This window comes from Coloeus monedula (genome assembly GCF_965178545.1).
Source record: "Coloeus monedula genome assembly, chromosome: 15".
NCBI classification, from domain to species: Eukaryota; Metazoa; Chordata; class Aves; order Passeriformes; family Corvidae; genus Coloeus; species Coloeus monedula.
Window position 1 is genome coordinate 14,887,146 of NC_138795.1, and position 12,585 is coordinate 14,899,730.

At 45.9% G+C, this 12,585-nt stretch overlaps 1 protein-coding gene across 1 annotated transcript in view; it reads right to left on the minus strand.

The window, feature by feature from the left end:
- Nucleotides 1–12,585, minus strand: part of SLIT3 (slit guidance ligand 3) — a gene marked incomplete at both ends in the record, with an annotated part of 466,119 nt that overhangs the window by 12,856 nt on the left and 440,678 nt on the right. The window contains 3 exons of the mRNA XM_082291121.1: nt 7,555–7,685; nt 8,343–8,583; nt 12,209–12,346. Coding sequence (XP_082147247.1) covers nt 7,555–7,685; nt 8,343–8,583; nt 12,209–12,346 — 510 coding nt within the window. The remainder of the gene's footprint in view (nt 1–7,554; nt 7,686–8,342; nt 8,584–12,208; nt 12,347–12,585) is intronic.

Genomic DNA, 12,585 nt, shown 5'->3' on the forward strand with positions numbered 1-12,585 from the left:
CAGTGAATTCTCACAGTGTCCCTGACCGGGGTGAGGTCCCACACCTCCTGCCAGCCCCGCTGCTGGGAGCAGAAGCTGCTGGGAGCAGAAGCTGCTGTCTCCTGCACTCACACCAGCAGAGCTGGATACCTCATTCTGCTGAGGATCTGTTAAAGCAAGTGCAATGGCAGTAAAAACAGCTGAAATGCATTCTGCCAAGTCCAAGGCCTCTCCTGAGTGAGAGATCAGAGCGTTGCTCCTGCCCACCCTCTCCACCAGGATGCGTTGGCTCGTCACTGCACACGGTGGTGTCACGAGCTACTGCATCCCAGCGTCCTCACTGTGACAGGCATCAGACAAGATAACAAACCCATGAAATACAGAGTCCAAAAACCAGTCAGAGATTCTGTGGTGCTGTTGGGTTGGTGTGAAATCTGGTATCCTTGTAAAAATGACACTGCAAAAAGCAGAGGGGAAGGCAGACCCTGGCACAGCAGCAGGGTGGTGGCAGCCCAAGTGCCATGTCCTGCCCAGCACTGTATGAGTACAGCTGTGTGTCACACACCAGGACAGGCTGTGACACAGCCCCTGGCCCCACCAGGGCTTGGAACAGAGCAGGGTGCATGGGGTCACTTTCTAGCGTAACAGCTCTGCCTTGGTTCTCATGAGAAAATCCACCAGGTGCCTTCACAGAGTTGTTGCATCAGGCAATACTTTACACCATCTATCTCTTTCTCAGCTCTGGAAAATATGAAAGTATCTGCCAGTTAGCAGCAGGGAGCAGGGCCACTACAGAGTACAGTTAACAGGGCACCCAGTCAGACTGACAGAGAACAACCTGAAATTGGAGGCTAAGCCCCAAGAAAATAAAAGCAGTGTCTGTTTAGAAACTGCTTCCCCCTCCTCTATAGTAACATACCTATAGTTGGATCCTCTCCTTCCAAATGACCAAACCCATTGCTGTTTGACAGCCACAAGAGCAGCTGCCATGACCACCTTTCGCCCCAGCCCTGGGGTGTGCTGGCAAACACCAAGCTGTGGGTCCCATTTCCATACTGAGAAGAAGCACTGAAATAACTGTGCACAGACCCATCCTGCACCTCCACAATCTCCCTCAGCTCCAGGTCTGCATGTGCTGCTTCCAACAGAGGCTGCATCGATTGGATCCAGAGCCTGGTGCTTGGGATAGATGGGATATGAATCTATCACACATGGTACACATCTAAACTTTGTGTTACCCACCATGTTCACAAGAAATTTACAGGCAGGAAAAAATAAACATATTAGCTTGCTACATGTTGTTGTAAGGCAAAAACCTCACAATTCAAGACATGAGCCAGTCATTAGTGCACAGGAAGTTTAGAAAGTCATTTTGACTGTGATTAGGTTTATTCTATCTCTGTCTAGTATGAAAACACTTCAGCCTTCCTCTGATGCAATCAGTATTAACCAACTTTGGCAATGTACTACTGGACCAGTGACCTGTGGTGTAGCAGGAAAATACCTTTTAAAACATTTACACACCTTTCCCCAGTCTGGCCTCTGCTGACAGGGGATGCCTGAGTACAACTCACACCCACAGCTCCAGATTTTGGCCCCAGAATAAGGTGACCTGGGACTCAGAGAATGGAACTTCTATTTTTGTCGTTACCACAGGACAAGTGGCTTTAGATGACCCATTCCTAACTGCCTGTGCCTGGTACACAGACAGGCCAGCACTGGCTCACTTTGTGAAAGGTTTTGCCTTCTTGTGGTAAAACAGTTCACTCTGAAACACCCTATACATGTGTGAGACATGAAGTGTGGGTCTGCAGCTTCTGGGTACTCAGACACTGCACCGAAGAGAATGAGCTGGGTGCAGGCAGAGAGAGAGGAGATGAGAAACTGTCATTCTTGCAAGAGATACTGGAGAGATTTACAAAGAAAAAAAATTAATTCAGCTTAACAAGATTTTGCCTGCTAAGTCCTCCGGCAGCCTGAAGGACAAAACTTTACCCTTCTTAAGCTTCAGCACAGCAGGAAAATGTTTCTGCATTTCATGAAAGCAAATATTTGATTCTGAACCTAATGATAAAAGTTAAATGATATTTTAAGGTCTTGACCTTACATTTTCACTGTCCTACTACACAAAAATCCAGGAAAAACTAGGGAAATGCAGTGTTTGTTGCGTGACAAGAACTCACACACTTGCCATTTTTCTCCCATTTAAGTACACCAGAGCCCTTTATAAAGGTAAAAAAATAACTCAGCTGTCCTTTGCCTTGGCTCATGCAAGATGTATAAGTACATTCAAATTTTACAATTTTTCCTGTGCAGGTCAGAGACTAATGTCAGTTTCTTTCATTATATTTGATGCAGAATCCCTAAGGAGTACCTGAAAAAATAAGAGTATGCGACAGAGAGAATAAAATGAATTGCAAATATGCAGAATTGTAAAGAGCTCAGTGATGTCTCACAGAAATGTCTGAAAAACAGTCTATTTAGAGCCCATCCAGAGTATCAAACAGGCATCTCACCAGGGATGGGCACAGCACAGGCTGCAGACTGTGAAGGTATTAGGAAGAAAAGGACCAGTCATGCAGTGCACTCTGCAAAGATGCTTTTGCCAAAAACTGAGTTTGACAAGCTCTAATAATGATCCTAAGAATAATTAATGCTCTCACTCCTCCAGCACATTCTCCCCAGGAGGCAGAGAATTAATGGTGAAGCTTCCCAGACTTTTCTGCAGATAAGCAAATGCAGCTAAAGAGACAATGGCACTAAAACCCATCTTCGGTCTCTTTCAAAGGTGTGGATGTTCTTCCACCACCACAGCCACTGTTCAACCTCAGCGCCAGCAGAAATTTGAGTACAGGACCAGAGTCCTTGAGGAGCAGCACATCCATTCAGCAGTGGCATGGCCAGGACAGTGCTGTACACCAAATGCCAGCAGCTCGTGGGCTCCAGTGCCGTGGGCAGAGCCCGAGGGAGTGGAAGGGCACAGGAAGTTCGCAGATGCCACCAGGGTAAGAACCTTCTGCTGCTCTGCAGCCTGCAGGGAGAGGGGAGGAGGAACCTCACCCTCTGGAGACCTGCAGCACATTTCTGAAACACCTTTTCTATTTTTCATGCATTTCTCTACTTTTTAGTGTGCACGGGGAGCCAGATTTAATTTGTCATCTTGCAGTCATCACATCTGAAACAGATACAGTAGGAATGTAAGCTCCCTTATTTCAGGCCTTTTGCTTTAACCACAAGAACATCCATCTATGCTACGAGAGAGTCAGCCAGACCATGAGAACTGCATGATACAATCTACAAGGAATATTTTTAATGATGTAGCATTTTTGAAAGCACATTATGCAAGGATACTTTTAAAAGGAATTATAATGTAATTTGGGTGTAGTCTCTACAGAAAGACAAATATAATTCATTCTTATCTTCTCCTAACTGCCTCCTTTTTCACTGCTGTCAGGAACCCTGCATGAAAACATATGATTTTACACCAATGACGCCTGCATCTTGCTCTTTACCAGATATGACAGTCTGTATGCAACATGGCAATCTGGGAACTCTGGAGGGAATTACATCAGCAGTTTGTGTCAAAGTTCTGTTTTCTATTCCTATTAGGAGGGATTATTTCAGCATCCAAATCAATATGACTGTATGGCAGCATAAAATCTATCAGAGAAAAGTTTACAAGTAAGGTCTTATCTCTGGCTCAAGGAACAGATGTGGGAAAAATGACTGAAAATAAGAGCTCTCCCTATAGAATAAACAGATACCAGTGTCAATGGCTGAATGCTGCAACTGTGGGATTAACTGCTCCTTGTTAATTCAAACTTTTAACAATTGGATTGTGGTGGCGAATAAAAGCAGCATGTTCCTTACCAGTTGGCATCTTTAAATTAAGGTATGGCATCTGTGTAAAAGATTTATTTCATTTTAAGAACTCACTGTTGGTGTGGCACCAAGTACTGTCATGGCATGGAAGAGTAACTCTCAGCAGTACAGAAACCAGGAGGGTAATAAAGCACTCAGAAAAATATTTCTGTTCTCATTTGTCCACGTATAGAATAAAAGAAACAACAGCTAGGAATCCTACTTCAAAAATGGATCTTCTGTAAGAGCTTTACAATGACGTCCAGGAAACCATTCTTCTGCAGCTCACGAGTGACAGGTTCCAGTAAAAGACCAGTCAGATTTTCTTTTAAAGGGTGAGTTCTGTCATTGCATTGTATTATATTCATGGATTAACTTGTATTTCTCTCTAACTTGGTGATAGATGACAGTGGATTTTAGGTAGTTGTTTCCATTGGACATGTGCTGACCTTTACCTGACTAGAATGAAAGAGAAGCCCAATGTCAACTTTAACCTTTCTGTCCAAACATACCACAGGGACAAACACATGTAAAGCAAACCTGAATGTACAGCCAGTTATCTTGGGCTTTTCCAGACTGACTTTGCACAGCAGTTCTGGTTCAATCTGCTCAGAGGAGCAACTGGAACACAGGAACAGCTCCCCTCTGGTAGCTGGGGACAACCTGCCTTCCCAGAGGAGTTAAAATTAACATCTCCTTCCTGCAATCCACTCCTGTGGCACATCCCTGCCCTGCATCCCCTGCCACAGCTCTGCAGCAAAGCCACTCTCAGAATTCACAGCAAGCTGAGAGCACCCCCTCAAGAAGGTTTGTCTGGTGCAAACCTTCCCCCAGCTTTGTCCTACGGGGCTGGGGACAGCCTGGCACTGGAACACATGGTGTGCTCCATCCTTGCAGAATACTATGGAAAAATACCACTGAGTTTGCCTTACTCACTGCTGGCTTCCCAAACAACAGCTTTTATCTCATCCCTGCAGGATATTACCTGTATTAGCCAAGTACTTTGCTAATTTTACTGTTCTCAAGTACTATTAATAAATCTTATCATGGAGACTCTGATGAGGAATTACAGATCATGTGGCTTGCCAATGACTTCCCACATCCCATCCTGGGAGTACCTGAAATAGCCAGCAAAACATCTCAGTTACAGCCCAGGACCAGGTCAGTGACAGATTTCCTGCAGCTGTAGCTGGCACAGCTCCCACCAGGCAGCATTTTAAGGCCTCCTCCTCTTCTGGCAGACTCTTCTGGGGAAAAGCAAGAGCCAAAGCCCTGCTCATCTAGTCCAAAAAGTGGACTGCTTTGGAGGGGAGCAGCACATGATACTGCCTGTGAAGATTAATCTAATAGTCTTTCAACAGAGCTCTGCAAAGGCAAACAGTCCACTTTTACTGAGACTGAAACAGAAATGAGGCATCTACACAAGACAACAGGGAGGAGGCAATAGGGAAGGCAAACTCTTTTACCAATGGTGAAGCCAAGATCTGGATATTGCAGGTTCTCCCAGCAACCTTGTTTTAAATGACAAATGAAAATTGTAGAAGTTGCAGAAAAGAGTTTCCCAGATTCTTCAGGCTGAGATAAAATGCATCACACTGAACCAGCCATTCATCTCATCAAAATGCAGGTTAGCAGAAAACACAAATAAAAGCCCAGATAAACTCATGGGAGCCAGGACCAGGTATAAATAGACTTTAATTTCCCTTGAGGAAGCCTCCAAACAATCCAGAAGGTATTAGTGACAGAACTTAGAAATTATAGTCGATGCCTGGATAATGGAAATAATTGACCATTCTCCAAGCTACTAAAGGAAATGGGGGATTTTCTGTTATTTGGTGTTTTCCTGTCAAAACTCTGTGCCAAGCTGGAAGTCATGTCTTAGCCAAACAGAGCTCATGCCTTAGCTAAAAGTCAAACAGGATATACAGGGGTCAAACCAGATCCACTTATGCCTTCTACCCTTAAATCCTATGTTTGTTAGGGGAGAAGCAGGTTTTCCTGCTCCTTCTTCAGCCTTTAAGGAAAACAAGTCTTTAAATCTATTTAGAGCCCCTTTCTGACATTCTTTAGCTGCAGTTTTTCTCAATCAAACTAATCTTTTCCCATCAAGCTCCATGCTAATCCCATTTTGCTCCACTCCTTAAACTAATAAAAGATTAGAGTGACATTTCAGAAAGGGCATCGTATTAAGCAGCTTCCTTCCCATCTCAACAGATCACGGCATACAAAATGTAGTGAACGGGCCATTAATCTTATGGTAATGAGGTGTCAGTGTGAATGGAGACCTCCTCCTTGATCCATGTGAAGGGCATGGGGATAACGAGGACACCACACTGGCCACCCCTGGCAGCTCTGCCAGAAGGCAGCGGATCCATGGAGCTTCCGTTGTTGTGGTGGTGGCAGCAGCTCCTGTCCCCAGTCTGCTGTGCTGTGACCATGGCCAGCAAACATCCACATGGACCTGTCACCCCTCTGCTGCCCACACACATAACGAGCTTTCCTCTGTTCTAATTAGCGGCATAAAACTGTTTAACAACTTCAGCTTTGCTCTAGAAGCTGATCAACTAGGATCAGCCACCACACACAGAGACATTTTTCACACCTATCCATCCAGCTGGTGAAAACCATGAGCAAACTTCCTTCATTCCTACAGGGGACAAACCAGTGCTCTTCTTGGGAACATGTCTGCATTGGTATTACCCAGTTTGCTTTACTACAGAAAGAATGTTTTCATTTTCTTAAAAATGTCACCATTCTACTAAAGAAAATTTCCTGGGAGACTCCAGTGTTAGCAAGTGCTGAGAAAACTTTCTGAGAAAAGTACAAGGTGGGTGATGCGTGGTGACATCCATCCTGTCCCTTGCTCTAGCAGGATGCTCTTCCCTATAGCGTGAGGTGGGCTGGGGATTGCAGCTCTGCTGCACACACAATGCCAGGAGTCTGTGCTGAGCCCAAAATGCTCTGTGTGGTCACAACTGCATCTGTGCTCAGAACAAACTGCAGCAACAGGGCTTGAAAATAACAACCAGGGCAGAGGGATGCTGCAGGAACTGTGGATGACAAGGCAGCACATCCCTCCTTCTTACAGAGATGTCTCCATGCATGGATTTCACCTGTACATTTGCTTTTCTTTCTTGTGACTAATGAATAAAACCTGTGGATTTCATATCCTCAAAAGCCAAGTGTTAGAAGGTAAAATTACCCTACCATTTACCTTTGCCATTTGTGCTTTTTCATGGTTTGTGTAGTTACTACTACTGATACAGGCAAGAAAGTCCTTAAAAATATTCTCCCTGTAGAGGAGTTCAGCCCTTCTCCTTCTATTCAAAGCAGTCTAACCCTGCAGTTGCACATTCACTGTTCTGTCTTGGTACAGTCACTTAATGCTAGCTATCAACAAAGAAGCTGATTAATTGGAGCTATTTCAAGGACAAAATTCCCCAGAAACGGAATCTTTACAGCAGATTAGAAAATGCATTTTTCTACAATTACAGGAGGACACAGCATCACTGGTATTGCCAATAAATATCAATTTTTACCCATGCAGCCTCTAGCTAAGTCTTTATCCTAACTTTCTTATCTAATTATATGCATAAAAGAGATAACTCAAAGTAAAATAAAAGGTTTTTCTCCAATGCACTTTGCTTAGAAAAATCCTACCTCTCCTCCATCTGTTTTGGAAATCAACTGTCTTGGCAGAGCTTAGCCACTTACCTGTACACTGTGGTAGGTGGGGAGTTCAGGGTGTCATAGATGAGCCTCACATGTCCTTGGTACAACTCCAGAGCCAAAGGATCATTGTCTCCTTTGTACAATAAGATGCCATTGTCCTTGTCCGTGGCTACCTGTGAAACATTCATAACCATGTCAGGTTGCTTGAGAATGATTAAAAAAAGAAATAAACCTATATTTAAAATCAAACCAAAATCATCTATGCAATTCAAATATACTTTAATACATCATATACATGAGCAGCAATGAGAGCAAGAGCCAGGAGGCGCAAAAAGGTCTTGGTGCCCTTGGGTGGGCTCACCCACAAAGGTCAGCTTCCCATTTCACATGAGGACCAGTTTTCAATTGTTTTCCGAACCTGAGGCCACTAACAAAATCCCAGGCCTTTTGTCTGCTGAATATGCAAAATATTGTCTGGAGAGGCCATCCAGAGCAGCCTGTTTTAAGAAGCATCCTGACATGAAACACCAGGTTGTGCAGGATGAAACACAATGGTGTGAATCAGTAGGAAGAGAGGGAGGATTCCTGGATCATCCCTGGTTGTGTTGCCAGTCTGGGAATGAGAGTGGAAAGATTCTGGAGGCAGGAGGTTTGCCCACAAAGGTACAGTGGTGCCTTACTTGCTCTTTCCCATTTCAATGACTTTAGAGCAGACAAGTGGCTCACAAGCTGACTGATTTTCCCAAGATTTTGGCCAGCAGCCCCTGTTCTGTCAGCACGAGATGCAAGCACGTTACAGGTATTGCTGCTCAGAGGAGCTCGTGACAAACCTGGAGGGAGATGTTTGCCTGCGGGCGGATTTTGGCTGAGGGCAGCTCCACGTAGGAGTCCTTGCCCACGAAGTTGACGGTGATGAGCTTCTCGCAGCGCTGGCCCGCGAAGCCGGCGAGGCAGCGGCACACGGGCTCGTGCTGCACCACGATGCACTGGGCGCCGTTCTGGCACTCGTAGTTGTCGCAGGGGCTCGTCTGCAGCAGCACCATCGGCGGGGGGGTCTCGCAGAACAGCCCACTGCAGAGGCAAAGGGAAGGCAAAGCAGCCTCAGTTACCGCCGTTGTTGCATTTTCTTTCAGGTGCTGCCATTCTGCTTTGGAGTAGCGACTCTGAGGTTCAGCCACCGTGTGCCTGGTGCCCCGTGTGAAAGCAGCACAGCTGAGTGCTGGCAGGAATCCCCGTGCTGGCTGTGAACGAGCCAGTGCAGGCACTGAAAGCAGCCTGTACTGCCCTTTGCACTGGTTCTTCAGCTCTGCAAGGCACTGCAGCCTGGCTGAAGCAGCTGCCACCCATACTGTGCCCTGCAGAGGTTCCCAGTGAAATCTGTGAGCCATTTAAGCCCAAACCTGAGATTTCCCCATCCTAGATCTGTGATTTGAGTCTACTCTGCTGTTGTAAGTGGCAAACAAGGGAACCCCTTTCCAGAGGTACCAGCAGAAGAGCACTGCTAACCCAGCCTGTGAGCTTCGTTCTACCTAGTGCCTGTTGTTGTTTTGTCTTCGGCAGCAAGCAGAAAACAGAAGGAAAAGTCAGTGTGTATAATTCTAATTTTGTGGATGTTAATAATAATAAAAAATCCGTGTGACCCGCAACAGCCTCCACTAACAGAAAGCAAATGTTGGAAGAAGCCAGAGAGTCTGTGCTTAGTGCTGCTCTGAAAGATTCCCCAAGCTCCTGGTAGGGCTCCTGCACACCCCTGCCTGCTGTGAAACCCCTCTGGTGCGTGGCTTTACCAGGGCAGCTCTCCTGATACTGGCACCTAGAAATTACATTAGCAACAGTGTCTGTCAAGGCCCTTTCTTTTTTAATTTAATTTTTTTTTTAAAGTGTATATTTAGAAATAATTAATAGGATTTATTTCCCCAGCAGTGGAATGTGGAACACAGCCTGACTTGCATAGCTTGGCCAAGTCCATTCTGCCTGGTAGGATCTCATTTATTTAAATAATCACTGCAAGTTCCTTGCAGCAATCTGTCCCAGTGGAGAGCTCGGAAGCATCTGCACCACAGAGGAGCAGTGCTTCCATCAGGCTCTGCAGCTTAATGTGTGCTTCCCCACCAGAGCAGCATTTATCAGGCAACACTACTGTGAGGCTGATTGCTGGAGGGAAGCTTTGAGAACTTGGGGTTTATTCAGCGGGGCTCACAAATTCTCTAAAATGTTTTCATCTGCAGGGGGCAAATGACTGTTATTTTGGGAAGAAAACACTGAAAAATTTTTAGGAGGAAAGCATATTATGTGGCTGGGAGAAGCTGATGAGGGCCAAGGAAAGGTGCTGCAAGGAGCTCAACTACACCTGACCAGTGAATGGGAAATTATGAGATAGGAGAGTGTGAGCATGGTTGCACTATTGATTTTTGGGGCTGTCGTGAGAGCCTCACTGTGCACGAGGCCCTACCTGCATTGTTCAGAATTACCCAAGTGCCATTTGTTCAGCCATGTGAGGATGTAAGTTTTAACATCTTTCTAATGTATGGCTCCAAATGGCTTTGACACACAGCACAGTGACAACCATAAAATCATTATAGGTCTGTGCGTTTATTACAACAGCATAAGCTCAGGATAATTGGGAGGGCACTCTGCAAACTCACTGCTGGGAAATGATTCCTAATACTTAGCCAAAAAACTTTATTAATCATCATCTTACATCTCCTAGTTACCTTTGTCAGACCACCCCTTGTGTTCTCTCCTTTTCATCAACACTTGCAGCCTTCAAACATTTGCAGAGCTATCTCCTTGCCACACATCACCGTGCCCAAGGCAGCTGTGAGGACAGGAGAGTCTGTAACCCTGAACATCAGAAGGCTGAACTCTGTCAATCACCATATTTGCATTTGTAATCTTAACAGGAAAAACCCCAAACCTCAGAACCCCCTTCAGAGCAGCCAGCAGGCCTTTAAACTACAAAAGGCTTGAGTCATGGGAAGAATAATGAGATCATATTTTGTTAGCAGAATTTTAATCCTGAAATCAAACAAGATCAGGGACTATTCTGCATGGAGAACACATGGGGCTACAGCTTGCTGTCTGCCTTGGCAGCAGGAGTGTGGTAGTGCTCAGTGTGAGGTTTTTTTCCCCAAAGACCCTTGTCTTCCTTGCATCTTGCACAGGAAATTTAGGGAAGTGGCATGGACTAGTGGAAACAAAAGAAAGCTAACAGGAGAACTCAAGTTAATCCTGGCTGGGATGTTGACAGGCAGTGGGATTACTCTGCTTGCCCATGGCTGCCTTGGGCTATGAAGTGCTGTCTAAGCTGGTAGTTGAGTTTTGGAGCTTTGTGTAGAAAGATGCTTCCCCTACTTGGAGGACTTTAAGTGGAATGAGACCCCCTCATTTGATCAAGAGAGAAGACTGGACTGTTCCAGGTTCTGCTCTTGATGCCCCTGGTGTGGGACCAGACCAGCCTCTCACCTACCCCTGCTGCTCCACCCAGCCGTGTCAACTCAGAACATCTCTGCCAAACACTGTGACTCTGCTTTCCCAGAAAAAAACCCTCACATTCATCACTGCCTAGTGCTGACAGGCCTTAAAAATCAGGGGACCTGCAGCAAAAGTGTCCCAGTCAGTCCCATCTGATGACAGGCTCGAGTTACCCTTGACTCCAGACATGGCTTTGCAATCCCATTTCTCAGCTCTAACAATTAGATAACACTGAGGATTTACAATCCCACAGTCACGTTAGCCTTACCAGTCACCAATCTGCAAGATCCCTAAGGCCATAAAATGGACTGAAGCAGAGAGTGAAACATGGAGAGAAGGGTATGAATTTGAAATGCAGAGGATATCTGATACCTTGTAAATAACCAGTCTGATTCTGTGAAACCATGGGCTGACATCATGTTATATATCAATGCCTATTCAGGAAGGCTGTCTACTTTGCAACAGAAATGTGTGTTGAGAGGGAAGAAAAAAAACCCCAAACCAGCAAGGATGAAAGCAAGAAGAATGAAAACAGTTGCAGATACAAAGCAGAGAAAATGATTTATAGGTGTTCATGCAATTTCTGCTTTGTCAAGACTGATCTTTTCAGGTACTCCTTCTTTGTCTCGTGTGTGTATTTCAAACACAGAAAAGGTTTAGCTGGAAGGAAGCCAGTATCCAGCCTCAGGCAATGATTAGTGAATCCATTTTGAGGAGCATACTTGTCTTTGACAGACAGAGAGATTTCCAGGAGTCAGATATATTGGCAGCTGTCAGAATGAGAGACTGGAAATTTACAGCCTGAATCATACTGAGCTCGTCCAAGAGGCACAGAGACACTGCCACAAAATCTTCAGACTCATGTTTTTCTTGCAGCCAGTTCTGAGGGTTCGTAAATGCAATTTTATTATCCTTTGCTCACTCTGCACACGCAGGGTTTATCTCCATATAACTTATGTGAGTGTATTAGGTGGTGTGCTGAGTGCGTTAGCAGGGATGGCTGGGGCAGGCACACTGACACAGCACTGCCCCAAAATCGCTGCTTTCCAAGCAAGAATCGCCTGCCCCCTGGGTCCAGTTAACTTGTTAAAACCTCCTGCAGGGACAGGGCTTGAGGCAGCCGTTCACATGGGGATGACAGATCAGTGCTGTGTGAGAGGCTGATGAGGATGAGAGCGATTCCAGAGAGCAGCCCGGCCCCGGCCCGCAGTCCCGGCCGTACCTGAAGCCCTGCGGGCACACGCAGGTGTAGCCATTGACCGCATCCACGCAGGCGGCTCCGTGCCGGCACTTGTGGCCCACACAGTCGTCATCATCCACTTCGCAGTGCTTGCCGCTGTAACCCGGCAAGCACTCGCATCTGAAACGCAGGAACATCCTTGTTAATGGCTCGTTTCAACATTCACAACAGCAGCTCACACAGGCAGCCTAGCACCTCTTGGATTTGGGGTGGGGAGATGTTAGCAATTGTTCCTGGCAGCATCAGGCACAGTTCCTGCCATGAGAAAGGCTCTGGTCCCTCCTGGCTGGCTGCACTTGAGGCTCTACAACCTGCTGAAATTCAAGTCGAGCAAAGCACCACCATACTACAGCTTCTCC